At 39.1% G+C, this 21,316-nt stretch overlaps 1 protein-coding gene across 13 annotated transcripts in view; it reads left to right on the top strand.

Annotated features, from left to right (window-relative positions):
* Positions 1-21,316, top strand: part of Ccdc93 (CCC complex scaffolding subunit CCDC93) — a 101,535-nt gene that overhangs the window by 38,041 nt on the left and 42,178 nt on the right. For 12 of the 13 annotated variants that reach the window (XR_013344249.1, XR_013344248.1, XR_003302784.2 and 9 more), the window contains 3 exons: positions 661-747; positions 15,446-15,562; positions 18,056-18,118. Coding sequence is in view for 5 of the 13 variants with exons in the window: in XM_077802256.1 (XP_077658382.1) it covers positions 661-747; positions 15,446-15,562; positions 18,056-18,118 (267 nt within the window). In the remaining 8 variants the exon portion in view is untranslated. The remainder of the gene's footprint in view (positions 1-660; positions 748-15,445; positions 15,563-18,055; positions 18,119-21,316) is intronic. The other variant, XM_077802253.1, reaches the window with a different exon arrangement.

Raw genomic sequence — 21,316 nt, 5'->3', positions numbered from 1 at the left:
GGGAGACTTGAAGGACCTGTGTGAGAGTGGAACATCCCTGGTGGACGGGTCTTCTGCAGAAGAGCTAGCCTTAACCCTGCCTCCCCTAACTGTGGGTTCTACCGCATGTGAAGGGGCCCCTGTCTTCTGTTTCATTTCACTACCATCTAGATAGAAGATGGAATCCTGAGTTTATAGTTGGTCTTCCCAGAGTGCAAGGCCCATCCAGAAGGTTCAGCCAAGTGCCTGGAAGGTTCATTTCTTTTGAGGCCAGAAAAGGCCTATGACAATAAAGAGAGATTATAAATTCCTTTCTTCCCCCATTTGTTTTTCTCTTTTCCTTGAGTTCTAGACCCACTAAGTCCCTTGCAGGCTCAGTTTAGTGACTCTCTGGAGGTCAGACCATGGGGCATGGAGGATGAGGAGTGGTTTTCCAGTGGTATCTGGGACTGGAGGAATAGCTAGCCCAGCCAGCTGAGTGACTTAGGATGGGAAGAGGTTACTTTGACATTTTTTCTGAGGCTGCTTTCTTGCTTCCTGTCAATGTATAAGTGAACAAAAACCAAATTATGTTTTCTCCTGGGAATGTTATCTGTTTTGCAATAGTACTCAGTGTTCAGGTTTTCCAGTTCAGTGGAAAAACAAGGCTCAGCCTTCAGAACATGCTATATGTGATTACAGAGTCGTCTCACTGCAAGCTCCGTGGGTCAGATCGTGGGCCTCTGTTCCGCAGAGATCAAGCAGATTGTGTCTGAGTATGCAGAGAAGGTAGGTGGGTGCCCCCCCTGGATTCTGTGCCTCAGGTAATGCCCCAGGGGTTTGTTCCTCACTTCCCTATCTCCTTCTCCCTACAGTGATGGGGTCTGGTTGTAATTCCTCACAGGTTTGTCAAAAATATAGACACCAGGCTTTTTCACACATAGCCATCAGCATTTGCCCATCAGCTAAATTAATTTTGTTCTGCAGTGTCCGTTTTTCTGTAAGTATTAAGAGAAAATATGTCTCTTACAGCAGTTATCACATTTGATACATTGTTGCCTGAGGTAAGGCACACACATTTTTCCTTCCTCATCAGGCTTCTTATAACTTGAGCTGGATTTGGCGATTGGACTGAGGAATGAAGCTTTTTACTACTTAGGAGATAAGTCCCATAACTCAGCCAAGCCCAAGGCAAAATTTTTTGTTCTGCTTTATTAAAAGAGTATAGAATGAACAAAAGCCTGAAAGTCATATTTCAGAATTAGCTTTTTTTTTCCTAAGAAAAGGCAGGAGAACCTTGAATATTTCAGGGAGGTGGTGATTAATCATTTTGCACATAACTGATTCTGGCCTGGCTGAGATGTAGTATCGGTATGGTCAGATTTACAGGGCATTGTTTCACATCCTTACTTCCTCAGCCACACTCAGTCTGCTGTCTTCAAATGTTGATGTCTGTTGAAGCGTTTAGCTTTGTTCTCCTTGTTCAAAGCTTAGACAACAAAGTAGTTCTACCTCTGCCTTCTGTGCAGTGGTGACCTTGCTAAATTATTGCACAAGTTGTATAGTCACCTATGACCTAGGGGTATGATCTGCCTTAAACATAGCAAGCAGTCATGTCCCACCAAGAGAGGGGGCTTCTGAGCAAGACTGAATAGGACTGGTTTGAACTTAGGGGCTGGAGTTTCATTCCCCATCCCCCAGGTAAATGCTTTTAACATGGGCTTTTTAATTGAACTCTCAAGAGACTCCAGTCTCCTTTCTTTCCATGTGCCATCTAGAAAGGATGAAATTGATCAGTGTCATCTGAGAGTTGACCAGAAAAGGATTTTGGTTGTTCTAAAAATACAAGTAAACTCAAAAGACTTGAAGATGTAGTTACAGAAAGAGTGATTAAATCACTGCCCCAAGAAGAAAGTGCCTTAGTCTACTGTCAGCACACATACGTGAAATGGCAAGACCGGAGTCTGTGCCACTGGCTACATGAGTCTGTACACAGGATGTTGTGAATTCAGTTTCTTTAGGGAAAAAGGACAACTGGACCAGGCACCCATGGCTGTTTCTTCAGGGACTCTGATTGTGTCTCCAGACTTGTTCACTGCACAGATAGGAGCTGCATTTATACTAACAGGAGAGTAGTCAGGCATACCTTCAACCAAAGGAGGTCCGAATCTCCTCCCTAGCACTGTCCCCAGTAGGAGGCGGAAGCTTACCTACATTCCCCAGGCAGCTCTCACCTCTTGAGCTTTCTTTCTCACTCCTGTGCAGATCTGTGCTGCATTCTGGTATCAGTCCTGTACTATTCCCTTCTACTACTTCATTCTCCTAGAATAAAGTGAACTTTGGAACAGAAGGAAATGCCACATCTCTTTTTCCAAGGACATGGGCTTTGAAGAAAGTCAAGCACTCATGGATTGATTGTCTCTGTTTTCATTGAGTAGATCATGTAGTACTAAAGTTGACAGTTTTAAAAGTTAAATTGCCTTTAATACTATTCCTATGTCACAGCAATTTTACATTTTCATGTTATCTAGTTGTTTTTGCCCCCAGATATTCGTAGCTGTGCATGATTGCAAGCTACATTTATGTCTGAAAGAGGTAGGAGAGGCCTGTGGTTAGAAGTAGCATGTGGAATCATATCTTAGTTCCTATCTATGTCTTCCACTTTTCATTATGTAGTCTTAGCCAATTATTTAACTACTCTTTGCCCTATAAAATTTCTGCAAAATAGAAATATTATTTTTCTGCCTGGTATTGTGCAGATTAAATGAGCTGTGACCAGAATACCTCAAACAGTACTGGCACATTATAGCTCTTTAGCTATTGGCCTTTTATAGTCTAGGTGGGTGTGTTGGTTGATTGGTTGGCTAGCTGGTTTTGCATCACTTCTGAAACATTTCACATCTTTCTGTCATGTTTATTTTGATACTCATATGATCATACAACATAATTCACTAAACATTTTCCTAACATTAGATTATTTTTATATTCTTGAGCCAGTCCCATTTATTTAAAGATGCATATGCAATGCTAAAATCAGACACATCAAATCACACATCACATATGAATAACAAAAAGACGTACATGCTGGCAAGTTCATAAGTGAATTCAGCAAAGTAAATTTTAAAAATCAGTTTGGGACCAAAGGCACATATCACCAAATAAACAAGTAGTAGAGTTTGGTTATTTGGAAAAATTATGAATACGCATAAGGGTGTTGACCCATTAGTTTTATTTCTGTGATATCTAGTTGGTATAATTCTTTTTTGATTTAATTATTTTTATTTATATATGACAGCGGAATGCATTACAATTCTTATTATACATGTAGAGCACAATTTTTTATATCTCTGGTTGTATATTCACATCAATTCATGTCTTCAATCATGTACTTTGGATAATAATGATCGTCACATTCTCAGCACTATCATTAGATTTTGAAAGTTGTTTCTAGTTGTTTGCCTTTAGGTAATATTATAAAGTCTGAGCCAAAAATTTTTGCTGAAAGATTTTCTGGGACTTAGATGGTTGGGTTATGGCTCCTCCTTGCTGCATTAAAAGTTTGTGACAAGATAAAATACTGTCCTAAAGGGGCTTTATAGCATACCCCACAGCATTCCCAGCTTTGATGTCTATCTAACTTGCTACGCAGGGACTGTTTGGACCACTGAAGATGGAAGAATTTTTTTGTAGTTGTAGATGGACAGCATACCTTTATTTATTTTTATGTGGTGCTGAGGATCAAACCCAGTGCCTCAGTGGAAAGTATTCTGCCACTGAGCTATAGCCCCAGCCCTTAATTTTTATCTTTTTTGTTGTTTTTCATTACATTTAAGAAATTTGTATATAAACTAGGTAATCTTTTCTTTTGTTATTGTTCCCAAATGAGAAATTCATTGCTTTTCCATAGATGTGATAAAATAGTCCATTACCTTTCAGCTAATCATTTATTAAGTTATTTAATTCTTTAATTTGTAGAGTTTGTTTAGTCTGAAGTGTGGATCCATCTCAGTTTTGTTATTCCTATCCACTTATACAGTTTGTCAAATAATATCCTTGTACTCATTTTGAAACACTTAACTTTATTCCATTTTTGTAGTTGGACTCTTTATTGTTTTATTGGCTTATGCTTCTGTTTTCATTCAAGTTCTGTGATAAAGTCACGTTTGGCATTTTCCTTGTTGCTTAACTCATTTTTTTGCTTGTTACTGTTTTGTCAGTGCCTCTATCCAAAGACTAGTTGCCTTCAATTAGGAACACACCTGGGGTTGAACAGGTGGGTTTATTGCCGAATATGGTAAGGTAGTGCATATACTAATGGTATTGTGGGGGCTCCTCAGTAAGACGGTATTTTAAAAGCTTCAGTGTAGGATTTGGATTTGTGTTGGTTGGTTTGGGGGAGGCTTCAAGGAAATGGAGCTTTGTTCTATGTTGGATTCCATACAGTTGCATTTGTGAGTACGCATCTTAATCTTATCTGTAAGACATGAGAGGAATGAATCCACCTTAGTACTTAGTCTGCCACCTAGGACATCCTTAGCAAGTATCTCCATAAGAGTGGATCTTAAAACATTTTTTAGATCTAGAGGCACAGATCTGTTTTGCAGAAACAGAATCTACCATGAGTACCTTCTCTGTGCAGGTATAATTTATAATAATGTATATAAAGGATGTTTTTGTCATTTGGACCATTTTTGTGTTTTTGTCCATGTTTAGATGTGATTACAGAAGGTCTTGTTTCTGCCTGATTCTTGCTGGCAGTCATGAAGTGGCCTGGTTTGGTGTTGGTGTTCTTTGAAATTACTTATATTTAATATCAGAGCCTGAGTGCAAGTGCAGGCCAGCTTCCAGCAGCATGAGGCCTGCTCATGGTACCAGGCTAGCTCTCAGATGTCACAGCTGCTTTATCATTCCCAGGTAGATTTTCCATTGCTGCATACCGGTATAACCACAAATGTAGTAACTAAAACATCTCTCACATTTATCATCTCACAGTTTTAGTGGGTCAACACTTGGCCACAGCTTGCTAGGGTCCTCTATTTTACACTCATAGACTGCAGTCTCATCTGAGGCTCTACTGAGGAAGGATCTGCTTCCGGTATATGTGGTTGTAGCATTTGTCTCCTTACCACATGGGCCTCCCATTCTTCATCAAAGGCAGTGAGGGAGGGCATCTCCTTGCAGGATAGACATTGTAGCCTTGTGTACAGTAATGTAGTCCCATACTTCCTGTCACCTTTGCTATAGCATTAGCTAGAAACAAATCGCAGCTCCCACCTTTGCTGAAGAGGAAGGGATTACACAAAGGCAGGTGTGAACAGTAGGAGGCAGGGATCATGGGACCATCTTAGGCTTGTTCATACTGCTTGTTTGTCTTTTTAGTCTTACTGCCATAGATTGGGCTGAAAATCGGCACTGAAGTTTCATCTAAAATATATGCTGCTGCCTTCAGATCTCAGTAAGAAGACCTTTGGAAGTAGAGATGAGATTGAGGAATGCTCAAGGGGGAATTCATTGGTGGTGCTTGAGAAAAACCCAGGTTAGACAGTGACCAGGATGTATTTTTGCTTAGTGAAGAAAAAGGACAAGATAAATTCTCAGAGGATAAAGTATGTAAAAGATTTTGTGACTGAGGAATAAATTGGACAACCTGCCTGGAGCAAGTGTTTGGAAAGTTGACAGGCATCAGTATGTAAAAATGAGGTAAAAAGCAAGTGCAGACTTCTCTTTCATTTGTAAAGTTCACAAGTTCTTCTAATAGCATAACATCATAAATAATATATGTGTTTTCAAAGCCAGGCTCTGAGATATGTAACTCAATTTAATATGGTTCCTGTGAAGCAGCAGGGAAGAGGAATGTGAAGAAGCCTCCAGATTTATATAGTTCATGAGTGTCCCAAGGCTCTTGGCCAAGTAGCTCCATCTCCCTTTGTTTTCAAAGTGCAATACCCTTTCCAAAATGTGCTAGATGCAGCTCCACTGTGCTTTTTGGTGGTATTGTCTAATATTTTCATTGCATCATAGCATTTTAACAGGAAAGAAGTGCCTATTACTATGATTTGCAGAAAACTGAGAAGCCTGACTATACAAAAAATTACTACTATCCCATAAGCCTCTTTAGGAACCAGAAGAAAAGGAAGGAAGCTGGGCTGGGAAATGTGTGAGGTCTCCAAAGGGGCTAGATGGGTCTGCCCTTAATGGCACATATACTAGCTGACCACATGCCATCTTGACCAACTTAGTACTTAGTCTGCCAACTAGGACATCCTTAGCTAGTATCTCCATAAGAGTTGGTCTTAGAACATTTTTTAGGACTAGAGGCACAGATTTGTTTTGCAGAAACAGAATCTACTATGAGTACCTTCTCTGTGCAGGTACTTTATAAACCAGTATCTCATTTAATTCTTAAAAATTTCTTCTTTAATTTAAAAAAATTATCTCATTTAATTCTTATAAGCTCCTTCTTGCTTATAGTCTTCTGTCTTCTTCCATCTTTATACTTATTTATGTATAATTTAAACTTCCTGTCAATGTGGATATAGACCACATTTCATTCTTCTTTGTAACCTTGGAGTCTCAACGAGTGCCCACAGTATTGTTGCTCAGCAAATGAATGTGCAATATTATATCCATACTGCAGATGAAGAAACTGTAGGTTAAAGAAGTTAAGTAATTCCCTAGTACTATGTAGCTGGTAAGTTGCAACTTAGAGTACACAACTGTCTGACTTTGAAACCTGCCTCCTCAGGTAGATGTAGCTTCTTTAGTGAGAGCAGGTTTGATCTCCTTTCCTTTCCTTAGTATCTGCTTCCAGGCTTTGCAGTGACTGTGTCTTCCTAGAATCTTCTTCCTTCTGACTGCCTGCTGTGGGTAATGTGGAGGAAAGAGGCTGGGCATACTGAAACTGACCTCCAAAACACGTAAAATTGAAAATGGTGCATTCATACAGAATCACACCTAAGCTGCTGAAAGCTGTGGAAGTTTCTTCCTGGGGTGTCCTAGACCGAGGTGGCTCTTTATATCACTGCAGAGTACCACATTATAATGTACTCATTCAGACTACTGCCAACGTCTTGATCTTATTTCTATAGTTAGGTGTATGTTACATCATCAGGAGAATTATTTGTGGGAGCAATATTTTTTTCTTAGTAAGTTTTGTAAATTTTCCTGTCTACCAATTAAATTATGTCAATATTGCTTCTGATCTTTTGATTCTGAGGATTGTTGCCTGGCAGTCCTCTACTTCGTCTTGAAGTTGCATCTTTTAAGAGCAGCCTGGGTAATAAGACGCCAGGTATGGCCCAAGGATGCACATGTAGAAACACAAAGGAAGAATGTCTCCTAGAGAATGTACAAAGCAATATTTGATCAGAGCAGATTGTGTCCCCCTCCACCATGATAAATTTTATTCCAGTTTGTGATGCAGCAGCAGAGAAGACTGCCTCTTCAGGTCTGTCACTACTAACTTCGCCAGTGTGCCTTGTAAGCTTTTGAATTGCAGGTAACGGGAACTCTGCTGATGGTATACGCAAAAGAGAGCCCTTGTCAGCTCTCAGAACTGTGAATCCTGGGGACTCAACAACCATATGGCTGTCTCTTCACCCTTGCTTTTGACTTCATTGTTCTCTCTGTGTCATCACCTTGGAGGCATAGCCACTGTTAAGTTTTGCACATCCTGTTCCAGTCTTATACACACTCCCTGTATCTGTATCTAAAATACTAAAGAAGGATTCTCTGCTGTTTGGCATAGCTCAGATCATATATTTCTCTCTGGGCCAGTTGTTTGTTGCCGCAGTCTGGCTGGGCACAAATCACGAGCCACTCAAGCAGGAACAAACTTTATTTCCGAACTTCCCCAGACGCCACCTATGCAGCGGCTCTCAGGGACACACCACACACCAACCGGAACTCCCTCCACCAGAACTTCACCAACCAACCCCACCCCGCAAGAACTCCAAAGTAGCTGGCACTGGAGCTGGACAGCAGGGGTCTATATACAATTGAATACACAGCTTAACCATCATCATCTCAATGGCTCCATGGCTTCACCTCTCAATGACTCCCTCTGGCAAAATGCCATGCGTCATCCCAACTCGACTGTGGCCCTCAGCAGTATGTGTCCTGGAGTTGGGTTCTATGATTGAAAGCCCCTCCGAACTAGGAGAGTGGGAGACTGATTCCCCAAAGAAAAGCATTGGTGCTATTAAAGTAGTAAGGGAGGCTAGCACTTCCATGGGCCTTGTTCTTATTAGACATAGGATGTTATTTACTGAATTGGATGGAATCAACTCAGAAGAATCAATTATATCATCTGTACTCTTGAGCTACCTGCCTTTATGTTGCTTTTTTTTTTTTTTGGTGCTAGGAATTGAACCCAGTGGGACTTTATTCCCCAGCCCAGCCTTCCCCCCAACTTTTTTCTTTTTTTTTTTTTTTTTAGGCAGGGTCTCTCTAAATTGCTAAGGACCTCACTAAGTTGCTGAGGTTGAGACTGGCTTCAACTTGGGATCCTCCTGCCTCACCTTCTGAAGTCACTGAGATTATAGGTGTGCACCACTGTACCCAGCTTATGTTGCTATTTCTTTTCCCTAATTTTATAATATTTTTACTCTTCCCATATAGTGAGTGAAAGAATCTTAAAACACATAAAGCAATATAATTTTGAAGACATTTTAAATAAATCTTCAGCTTGATTTCCTTTTGCTGGAGAACTGACAGAATTAGCACATTAGGTAGGTTTGATTTATTCTTTCAGTAGAACTCTATCTCTTTGCCTTATGTCTCAGGTGTTAATACAATTCATGTCCTCGATCCCTCTTGGAGGGCCACGAGCATCTTTCATCTTTGAGTCCAGGTTGCCTAAAGCATAATAAATACTTAGTAGAGGCTCCTGGATGACTCAGAGATGCTGTGGAGACTTACCCAGTAGTCATGTGGGAGAGTCACCTTCCTAATAGAATGTAGGCTCTTCTGTGACCTTGTGCAGACCACTCCCTGCTGCCTCCTCCATAGTAACACTCAACAATGCCCTGTTTCATTTATCTCTTCACCTGTCCCCCAGGATCAGAATGTTTGCTATACAGGAGGACTAGAAGCATTGTTAATCTTCAGTGCCTACATAATGAAATTTTCACATTTGTTGAAGGAAGGGAAAGAGAAGAAACAAGAAGAGCTTTAAAAACTTTTTAAATCTGTGGCACAGTTTAAGCCTTGGGAATGTGAAGGATGCACCACCTTTTTTTCTGAATGAATTGGTTTTGCCTATCTAGACTGAGGGTCCAAAGGAAGGCCTTTGTCATCTTCTGCTTCCCCAGTACCTACCACTTTTAATGCTGAATAATATTCCATTGTGTACATATATTGGCTAACTTCACTTAGCATGATATTTCTCCAACTCCGTCCATTTACCTGCAAATGCCAAGATTTTATTCTTTTAATGCTGAATAATATTCTGTTGTGTACATATACCACAGTGCCACATGTCTGAGAAAAGGTTAGCTGAACTGAGCCATGGAAAGCCAGAGTTAGAGATTCAAAGTTAATCAGAACTAAGAGGGAGGAGGTTATAAGTCTGGAGAGAACAACGCTGAATGTGTTGCTCTTTCCACACTGCTGCAGTGTTTTCTAAATTCTCCAAGACTGATTATGTAACTTACATTAACTAACAGCAAAGAGAATATCAGCTAAGGAACTATCAACCTGGTGGGATTGTCTCAACCCACAAAGCACAAGCTATACCATTTTAGGGTCTTTATCAGCTCATACAAAGACATAAGTGTTGACCTTGTCAGATTTGAACATCACTCAAAGCATCACATAAGAAGATAATTGTGAACTGTTTAATCTCAGAAAAAAAACAGTTGTACTAACTCATAATTTGCTGATCTGAGCAGACAGTCATTGATAGGGATGAAAGCAGGAGATTTATGTTCCTGCCTTCTAAATGTAAAATGCATTCTGAGCATTTTGTATTACCATGGAACCCAGAGCAAAGCCTTGGACATAAATATGAGCAAATTCACTGAATTTCGATAATAGGAGTTAAGAACATTGAAAAGAGCATTTATGTATTTAGTTTCATTAACGGGAGCAAAGTGTAGATCAGGGAAAGTCGATGGTCACATCCTGACTATCTTCTGTGGTCAGACTCTGTCAGGTTAATTACAAATAAGAATATATCCAGAGGATAGCAGCCAAGGTAGCCAAAGTTACCAAAAGTCTGTAATAGAAAGGATGGGTGGAAGAGCTATGAATACTTAAGTTGAATTGTCACATTAAAAAATTAGATTTAATCTCTGTTGCTTCTGAGAAGAAAGGGTATATCTTATATGTAATTAAGTCTTTGCAAATCTGATTCTGTTGTTCATTTTATTTATTTGATTGTTTATATACATGACAATGCATTTCCATTCATAATACACATATGGAGCACAATTTTTTATTTCTTTGGTTGTATGCAAAGTACTGTCAAACCATTCGTGTCTTCATACACGTACCTAGGGTAATGATGTCCGTCTCACTCTGCCATCTTTTCTATCCCCATGCCTCCTTCGTTCTCCTCCCTCTCTTTGCCCTATCCAGAGTTCCTCTATTCATCCCGTGCTCCCCGCTCCACACCTTCTTTATGGATCAGCATCCACTTATCAGAACATTTGGCCTTTGATTTGGGGGGATTGGATAACTTCACTTAGCATGATATTTCTCCAACTCCATCCATTTACCTGCAAATGCCATGATTTTATTCTTTTAATGCTGAATAATATTCCATTGTGTACATATACCACAGTTTCTTTATCCATTCATCTATTGAAGGGTTGGTTCACAATTTAGCTGTTGTGAATTATGATGCTGTAAACATTGGTTCCACGATTTAGCTATTGAGAATTATGCTGTTGTAAACGTTGAAGTGGCTGTGTCACTGTAGTATGCTGTTTTTGAGTCCTTTGGGTATAATCCAAGGAGTACAAATAACCCAATTAATAAATGGGCTAAGGAACTGAACCTATTCTTCTCAGAAAATGATATACAATTGATTAACAAATATATGAAAAAAATGTTCATCTCTAGCAATTAGAAAAGTGTAAATCAAAACTAAGATTTCATCTCACTCCAGTCAGAGTGGAAGTTATTAAGAATACATGCAACAGTAAGTGTTGGCGGATTGGGGGAAAAAGCACACTCTTACATTTCTTGTGGAATTGCAAATTGGTGCAACCAATCTGGAAAGCAGTATGGAGATTCCTTAGAAAACTTGGATTGGAACCACCATTTGAACCAGTTATCCCACTCCTGTTGTCCATTTTTGCTAGCTTTCGTTCATGAAGTTTTGACTTCTTATGTACTTTTGGTCTTATGGTTTTGTTTTTTGACTGTGAACCCACTATATTCCTTGAAAATGTATGGGTAGAAATTGAAACCTGGAGTTGAAACTTTATTCCAGGGAGAATCTCTTTTTGCTCCTGCAAAGCACATGGGAACACATCAACTCAGGTTTGTTTTATACATAGTTCTGATTTACGGCATTATTGGACTTGCAGGTTTATTAGACCATTCAGGTTGAATATGGATTCAGATTGCAGAACTGAATGTGGGACAATCTGTTGTTACAAAATCTCATACCTATGTCAATATTTATGCATGGCATTTGTTACTGAATTGTACAGATCAAAGCTCAAGATCATAGTTTTGGCAAATACCTTCAGTTTAAAAAAAGTAGTTACATATACCCTCCTGAATCCCCAACTTTCCCTCACTTTTTGAACTTCGGTAATTTCTTAAAATTCTTGTTACCTCATAGGTTTAAAATTTATTTTTAATTTCAAAAAATTAATATTTTATGTAGTATGTTTACTTGTTCTCAATTAAAGGGTCAACCAAGGTACCAGGAACTTCTGAAGTTCCTCTATTGGTATAGAGAACTTCCGGAACCCTTTGAAATAGAGATCCTTTTTGGTTCAGCTTAAAGAACATATTTTGGTGAGGGAGGGGAATGATATAGGAAAGTTCCCTGTATTAGGAAGAAAGTTAGGGCTGGGAATGTAGCTCAGTTGTAGAGCACTAGCCTAGCATGTACAAGGCCCAGTCCCACCAAAAATAAAAAATAAAAATGATAATAATGCAAAGAAATAGGTGGTTAATATGGAAATAACATTTTGAGTCTCTTTCAGTTACAAAAATGTATAGTTTTAGGTAATCATTTTTTTTCCCCCTTGGGTATTTACCATTTTGAACTGTACTAATACTAATGAATGGCATTTAAATTTTTCCTCGAAGAATAGAGGTTGTGAATCTGTCAAGTATTAGAAAATGTTGAATCTACACCAGAAGTCATCTTAATCCACATTGTGCTTTTGAAAATACATTCTTAATCTGAAATTGTTGAACAAAATCAGATTAGCACTTGAGCCCTCACTCCATTGTAAACACAAAGGATGTATTTGTAGCTGGTTGGCATTCTTTGACAGATGCTGCATTTTGCAAGTAGCAGTCAGTTAAAATGACCCAGTATTTAAATTTTTTCTGTCAAGAATTTAATATAAAATCCCCCTTCTCCATCTAACTCTGTGCTGTCATTCAAGATTCAGGTTGGTTGTCTTCAGTTCTCTTCTTCATTGTAAATCTCAATGAATGCACTGTTGTATGAGCCCTACTGCTAGAAGGGCCTGTATCTGTTTTCACACTGAGTTCTTTTGGCTTTAGGATGGTATTTGAAAGAAACAAATAATTTAGATTGCTTAATAAAAGGTATCTTTGAAAAATAGAGTAATCAGTTTTTCATTAACTAGCTTAAGAACTTTCTTCATTTTAACTGTTATTTTATCTATCTCAAAATTTCCCATTAGAAAAAGCAATTTTGTATAGTAGAATGTCTAGATTCAAAGGCAAATAGAGGAATTCATAAATTTTTATGTGCAATGGGCCAATATATGTACATATTAGTTTACTTGAATTAGAGAAATGTCAAATATGGAAATGGTATTCGGTATCCTGGTATGTGCATTAATTGTTTATAAGTACAAATTTAAGAGACTCCAGAGAATGAGAATTGCTACTTAGCACCATGAGAAAGTATTTGAAAGTCTGTGTGTGCTTGGAACATACTGTATCATAGAAGTGCTATGTAGAGGTTTTTGTAGAGTCTTCAGGATTCTTTCTGTGTACTGCCAGAGTTTTCTCTCCATTCCTATGGTTCTGTAAGAGTGGAATCAGGGAGACCTTCCCCCTCTCAATGTTATGAAATAGCAACCGACCTTTTGGTGGGCCCACTCCATTGGTAGTTCCAGTCAATGGGGCGGTTTCCCAGGTAGTCAGGTTCTCAGCACTGTTTTCTTGTTTGTTTTGTTTTTCAGGATCCCTTTAATAACACCTGAAAATTACTCAGGCAGTGGAGGAGGTCAGGATGCCCTAGAATAACCTGACTTCAAACATACAGCCATACCATGCAGGCTAGTTCCAGTGCATGGGCAATTAATTATTTCAAACAAAATAGAAGGCTTATCTAACTCTGCTGGTAATGTAAAATGCTTTCAGTATATGCCAGTGACACTTTGGAAGTCAGTGTCCGAGAATCTAAATTGCTGTTAAAACCAAATGCCAAAATTAATTGTAAGAAAAAAGATATTAAATACATAGAAAACAAAAGTAGCCAAATTAATAACATAGTTCAGGGTGATCTAATCAAAGTGAAGATATAATTAGTTAATTGCAAGTCTGTTTCTAATAAATGATTTGGGAATAGGAAAGGGATGGTCTTTCCTTTCCCTACTTTTCTTATGCTCTTAAATCATTTTCAGAAACACTTTCTCCTTCCCCAGAATATACATTGTGAATATCTTGATACATCCAAAATTAATTTTAAAAAGTAAACTCCAGTTTCCAACCTGACACACTGAAATGTGCTAGTTGGCATTTTTTCAAAGTCCTAGGTTTCCAGGGTAACTGCGTTGTGATGTCAAGTGCTTAGGTATTCTGTCTTTTGTAGAAAATGATGTTCCTTGCTCTTTGATGTTGCCACATCCCACTGGTTGTTTCCCACTTCCAGAGTTGTTAAGCCCCCAAAACTCATCATCTGTGAATAATGCTTCTGAATTATTTAGAGAAATTCTTAACCAAAACAAATGGCAGTTATGACCATGCCATTTCTCCTCCTCCCTTCCCATCTGTTTTTCCCAGGGGTACAGCTTCCAAACTTCAACCCATGATTACTGTTAAAACATGCAGGGAAAGTTATGTACCCAAATAGTTTTGTTGCACTTGGACAACAAGTCAGTGCTTAACTTGGAATTAGGGTACTTTACATAAAAAGGGAATATGGTTATAAGAGGCATTTTCCTGTTTAATAAAGCTTTTATAATAATCCAAAAAGTATTTTAAGGGCAGCTGTTGCAATAGACCTTTTATTTCTTTTTTTTTTTAATTTTTATTATTGGTTGTTCAAAACATTACATAGTTCTTGACATATCATATTTTATACATTTGATTCAAGTGGGTTATGAACTCCCATTTTTACCCCGCTCTTTATTTCTTTTTCCTGGTGATTCTCGGGTTTGAGGCAAGTGTTTGCATTTGCTGACTCTACCATGGTGCTCCCTTCTTTGGCATGGTTTCTCAGTGACAGACATTTGCTCTCCTGGAAAATGCCACCACGTTCACCTCAACACTTCATCCAGAAATGTCTCCTTTACCCACTTCGGTCTTAACATTCTCTGTATCTTATTCAGTCCCTTTTCTCCATCTCCTCCCTATCACAATTTCGTAAGTTCCTACTTGGCCGCTCTCAGATCGGTTCTCTGTTAACACCAGAACAGAATAAAGCACATAGTTAAGTGAGTGGGCCCATGGTTGGGCAAAATGAGTTGAGAGGTTTGTTTCTAAATGAATAGGATTTTTAATCATATGCTTGTATTGCTTTGATGAAAGTGAATCAATTTATTATTATTATTATTATCATTATTATTATTTTGGTACTAGGAATTGATCTCAGGTGCACTCAACCACTAAGCACATCCCCAGCCCTATTTTGTATTTTATGTAGAGACAGAGTCTCACTGAGTTGCTTAGCACCTCACCATTGCTGAGGCTGGCTTTGAACTTGTGATCCTCCTGTCTCAGCCTTCCAATCCACTGGGATTACAGGCATGTGCCACCATGCCTGGCCAATTCATTATTCTTCATGATTCCATGAAGATACTGCTGTGACCATGTTATTCTCCTACAAAAGATGATTTGATGGTGCCCTGTTGCTTATATTACACTAACAAAGCCAGTTCTGTGGTCCTGTGTTTTTGTCCATGCTTCTCTCTGCCAGTCTGTTGATAGGTATTTGGGGCATTGTGTCAGGACCTTCTCTCTGGACTAAGGTTCTGAAGAGGGCCCTGTAACTGTATGGGCATGGTGTGACTGACTGCCAAGTAGTGCCTTACACAGACTGAGCAGGGATGAATATTATGGACCAAGGTAAGCTAATTAAATTGTGTATATTTTCCCACAGCAGTCTGAGCTCTCAGCTGAAGAAAGTCCAGAAAAATTAGGAACCTCCCAGCTACATCGTCGGAAAGTTATCTCCTTGAATAAGCAGATTCAGCAGAAGACCAAGCATCTAGAAGAGGTTAGTGTTTTCTCTTTATAATTTCATTCAGATAAATGAAGCTGTTTTTCAAGGGAGAAATTGGAGAAAGAGTGAAGATCTTCCCAGCAGGTTGATCAAAGGAGATTCTAGAACAGGGTTTGACATACAGTGGCCCTCAGGCCAATCCAGCCACATATGCATTTGTAAATAAAGTTTCATTAGAATATATGAACAGCCACTTGCTTACATATTTTCTGTAGCTGCTTTCAAGCTACCATGTCAGAGTTGAGTAGTTACAGCAGAGACTAAATGACTTACAAAGCCTAAAATATTTACTGTGTGGCCCTTTATAGGAAAAGCCTGCCAGGCTCTGTTATACAAGATCCCAGGGCAAGAGCTGCATTCATTCACAAATACTGAGCTCAATTGTATGCTAAGCACAGAACCAAGCCCTGGGGATGAAAAGCACATTATGATCTCTGCTCTCAAAGATCCAGTGGGGAGTTATACAAGACACGAAACCTCCATCACACTCATCATCATATAGGTACAGCTGCAGTGAATGCTTGAAGGAGAAGGTGGCTAAGGAGCTGAGGGAGTGACTGATAGGAAGACCTGACGTAGCCCCAGGTCACTGAGGACTGAGTCTGGAAAGATAACTAGGCATTGACTGGGCAGAAATTCTACATGAGGTGTGTGGAGGATTTAGGAGAGGATTTAGAAAGCAACATGAACAAAGACCAGGGGGAGGAAGTGTTGGTTGATTTTGATTTTGTGGTTGGAGAGTCTGCTTGGTCAGCAGAGTCTGATTAAACAGGACCTTCCAGGTCATGTTAAAATCAAAGGAGCCGCAGAAAGGTTGAAGCAGCACAGTAGTGTGATCTGATTTGAATATTACAAAAGCATTCTGTTTGCTGTGAGATTAATTGAACTGGGGTGATAAAGGATTCATGAAAAACCAACCATCAGGAAGCTGTTGCAATTGTCCGGGTGGCCTGTGATGACGGGGGAATCGGAAGAATTTGGATCACTTTTAAGAACGCTGTTACAATACTTAGTGGTAGATGTGACTGTTTGGAAAGACCTTTATATATTTTCAGGAGGAAACTGGGGAGTTTGACTAGGGAACAGTCATATGATGTTAAAAAATTGTTACATGCTTCAGTTACATGGGGAATAACACTTTATTAGACAAATAACATGTAGTAGAAGATTATAGGCATGGATATGGCTTTTTGTAAAACAGTTGATGAGAAATTCCTATAACAGTTGATTTTTCAAAAATGGATACCAGTTGGCATTTTTATTCTTGCAAATTTCACATATTCATTGGTCTTGCCCGGTCATTTTTTTTAAATAAGGTGTTGATTTTATCCACTCTCTGGATCATAAGGAAAGAAGGATGCATAGGTTTGCTGTTATTTGGTTTGTGTTCAGTCATTTATTTAGACATTGCAATAGTTCTTAGTGAAGACTGTCATCTCTACTCCTGATCCTTGCCATTGATAAGAACATAAAAGTGATTGGTTCAAAAGGAACTTGTCACAGAATCTGGATGAACAGGAATGAAGGATGGAACTTCTTTATTATTGAAAGAGGATAGTTTAAAGGTTATTCTAGACCCACAGGAACATCTCCACAGAGGTGAACACTTACTTCTCCTTCTTGCCAGAACTTGAGAAAGAATGCCAAACTTGTTCCAAATGGCAGTCTGGACTCATTCTCAGTTCAGCCAAGAGGCCAATCCTCCCTGACTTTTGTGTCTGTTTTACAGTTGGTTTAGATCCTGTGTTTACCAAGAACCTATTGTTTTTCAGACATACTACCTAACATATAACAGACTTTTTAATAAAGAACAAAAATTAGTATTCTCCAGTTGATATTAAAGAAGACTGGTGTGTGCAATAACCCTGACCATGTAATTGGTCTACTGAGTGAGGAATCAGGAAGAAAGAATTAAAGATTTCAAGATATGAGTTTATAACAGTAAAGATAATTAATTTTATTTCTCTAAGTATTAAAGTCCTGAATCCTTTCTTTTATCTGGCATTATTTGCCAACTGGTTACACTCTGTTCTGGAATCCTGTGTGCTGAAACATAGTTTGTAGTCTCTAAGTAGGCAGGTTGGTTATTGGAATTGATTATAGCCATAGACAAGTCAGATAGACTTGAATTTGAAACGTGGCTTTATCATTTGTCAGCTCTGAGAACTTTAGTTAAGTAACTTAGCCTTTCTGTTTTTATTTCCTTGCCTATAAAATAAGCATAATGTCTTATCCATTGAATGTAAGGATTCAGTGATAGGATTTATGCAGAGTACTTAGTAGAGGGTCTGACACATACCTGGTGCTAATTAAATATAAGGATATTTTTTCATGTGTTCCTGGCAACTCTTCTAAAATTCCTATATTTTCTCAGTTTAAATATTTCTGAACTTCCATTTTCTGATCTATGAAATGGGGGATAGTATCCACATGTGTATTGCTGTAAGGATCAAATGAAAGTAAACATCTTTTATCTTTCCTTTATAGCTTCAATCAAGTCATACCAACTTACAAGCCAGATATAATGAAACAAAGAAAACCCTAACAGAGGTAAGCAGGTCCTTCTTCCTCCTTGGGCCTCTGTAAAGAGTCACCTTTATCCAACACTTCTTGGGGAACTTGTGTTTCATCAGCCTAATGGGAGTACAGTCCTGTCCTTATGGTTCAGTCTACCTGAGGACACATGGTGTATGTGACCCATGCCATCAGTTTGTCCACACTGCCGTGTTCTAAACCATCAGTGGTCTTGGTAGGAGAGGTGTCTGAACTGAGAGTCAATAGAGACTCCTTGAGGAGGGCTGGTTAGATAGGCAAGAGGGCACAGAGAAGAACTTGCAGGGTCTCTCACAGCGAGTGGCCCCTATTCCTCAAGCAACAAGTTACAAAGCAGCTCCAGAGGACTGAAATCCATAAGAGCAAGAAGAGCTCTCTTAAAAGAGAGAACCTCAAAGTGATATAAACTGCTGTTCAGGAATACCAGTTGTCTCCCAGGTGCAGTGGGGAAGGAGAGGGGCTGCAGGTCAGGGAGGAGGTGTGTGGGTGTCTTTGAGCTGTGGGATTCAGTTTCCAGTTCAGGCTAGGAGCGCGCCATCTCACATCAGCATCCCAGTGCTGCTCTCCTCCCACTGTGATTGCCTAGGAAACCAGGCAAGGAACAGATGCCTCTGCCACCACCTCTGTCATGAGGAGCATTTAGATATTTCTGTCCCTCATATTTCCACAGAAGACTGTCTTCATCTGAATCTGAAAAGCTTTCTTTGTGGTGACTTTGGTGCTGAGACTGTGGTTGTCCTCTGAGAGGGCCTCACTGTAACGTCTCTATCTATTGCTGTCTGGGTCACTTGGAAGCTGGGACCATGTACGACATCTCTGAAATCAAGACAGTTCCCAAAGTTTCACATGAAATATGCTGATTTAAAATTCTTATTTTTGTGACACTATATAGCAGTTTTTCACCATGTTGCTATAAATCTGATAGAGCTTTTCATTTGTGACCAGGACTGGTCTCTTTGGTTATTGTCTGAATGTTTGAAAAGGACAGGGGTGAAGATGACCATTAGAATAAATTTTTTTTTCCTTTTCTCTAAAGAGGCTGTGTTGCATTTGGACAACTGAGCTTCCTTTACACAGTTCTATGACTGCATTCCTAATAGATAAGATACAAAGTGCCTGGGGGTGGAATCCCTGCTGCTCTGTTACTTTTTAATGTTGCAGAATCCCTGGCCTGAAGTTTGCCAAGTCATGGATCAATCTTTGTATAACAATCTGAAAAAAAACTGAAGGCAAAACATATTGATATCAGTTTTTAAGACATGTCTTAGAATATAAATTCTAAGTGGTTGTAAACTGCCTTTTTGTACTAAATACTAAATCAAGCATTGGTTGAGCTTTTTTCCTAGGCAAGAAATATGGAAAGAGTTGACCCAAATCAATAAAAAGGGGAAGTCTTACTTTCCTCAAAGATTAACAGCCAGCATCACCATGTGCTGGGCCCATCACTTGTATTTGTCCATTAAATCTTCACAGTGACCCTAACAGCATACTCTTCTTTTCCCTGTTTTGCAGATGAGGAAACTAGGATAGAGAGGCTAAATCACTTGCCAAAGGCTATACAGTAGGATGCCAGCATTCAAATGATAGCTGTCTGGAATCAAAGCCCTTTCAGAAAGCTTACTATCTAGTAGGACAAAATTAAATCCCATCTAGAAAAATGGGAAACCAGGCAAAACCTAGTGCTTAACAACTTAATAAGGAAATTTAATTTGTTGTCCTGTGAATAAATAATGACCTTCATCTCTGTGCCTGGTTATCTTCCGTTCAAGTCGGGCTGGGCAGAGTGAGCACTCTGAACCCTTTCATGCCAGGGTTCCTGGCTTTAACCTTTTCAGCAAAACCTTCCCTTCTGTGATAACCTAATGGCACTGAAAACCAAGAAGACTTGTCTTTCTTCGATACTTAAGAATGGTGAAGCAGGCACGAAAGGCAGAAGAGGGGTGGCAGCAGCAAGTGACACCTATTGGGAGGTGCATGGCTGCCTCAGAGAGGCCAGGAGACTGCTGGCTCTTGTCTGCAGCATGGGCCTGGGTCTACCTGTCCACTCACTAGTACAACTTTAATTTTCTATGTGTAAGGTTGATTCTTTTCAACACATGCAATATCCTCTTGTATCGCTAAGGGCATTGGTTATCTTGAAACTTTTTCTCTATTCGGAATTCACATATTGAATCTACATTTTTATGGGTTTATCTTCTAATGTTTGATGACTATGGGCTGTGTTCTTATATTTAATGTTTAAATTTCCTTTCGCCATTTCTGTGGATGCAGTATCTGTTTTATGAAGCATACTTCATGTGTTATTCTGAAGAGTGATGCCTTCTATTTGGTGGGAGCAGCCAGTGGTAACTAATATTCAGGATCAGAGAAATCCAAAAATTTCTACTGACTGTTCCCAACTCTGAAACCCTGTTCTGCATCTGAGTCTCATGTACCCCCTCTTATATTTATGGAAGACAGGCTTCATTGCTTTGCCCACCTAGCTATTGCAACACAGAAACCCAATCCTGCAAGTTGGTCCTTTTTGTGTCTGTTGACTGTACACAACTGACCTCTTCATCCATTCCGCTTGCCATTTCTTGTCCATTAAGATTAGTCCATTTATTCTAACATATGAGTCTGGATTGGGAGGGGGGAATTGGGGTAAGAAGGAGTTGCTACAACTTTTGCCATTTTCTGCTAGAACTCTTGGAACCTTTCTTGTAAAAAAAAATAATAATTCACCTGGTTCAAAATTCAAAAAGCACAGAATGTATTTCTGTAACCAGGCCATCTATTTACCCCATCCTGACAATCCATATAACCAATTTCTATTGAATCTTTTAGGAAATGTTATGACTATAAAAGCAGTCATGTGTATATTCTTCATATATGCATACATTTAAGGTATTCATCCCTTTGTACGTACTAGAAGCTTGCCATACTCATAATTTTGTACCTGTTAGCTATCTCACACTAGATATTAGAAATCACTGGAAGCTACTTTACTTTCTATTTAAATATCTGTGATGTGTTCTGTTGTATGATATTACTGAACACTTTATTCATTCAAATCTGAGTTGCTTTAGAATTTCCCTCATCTGATTCAGAAAAAGGAAGTAAAACTGTTCAATAGACTAGGTTGTTAAAACTCTAGCAAGACTGGCATTCTGAGATTTAAATCCAGGTCTCCCTCTTTTAGCCACTCTTTTTCTT

The sequence above is a fragment of the Urocitellus parryii genome, chromosome 1, assembly GCF_045843805.1.
Source record: "Urocitellus parryii isolate mUroPar1 chromosome 1, mUroPar1.hap1, whole genome shotgun sequence".
Lineage (NCBI taxonomy): Eukaryota > Metazoa > Chordata > Mammalia > Rodentia > Sciuridae > Urocitellus > Urocitellus parryii.
Note: the sequence above shows the minus strand (reverse complement) of the source record. Positions and strands in the feature narration are given on the sequence as shown.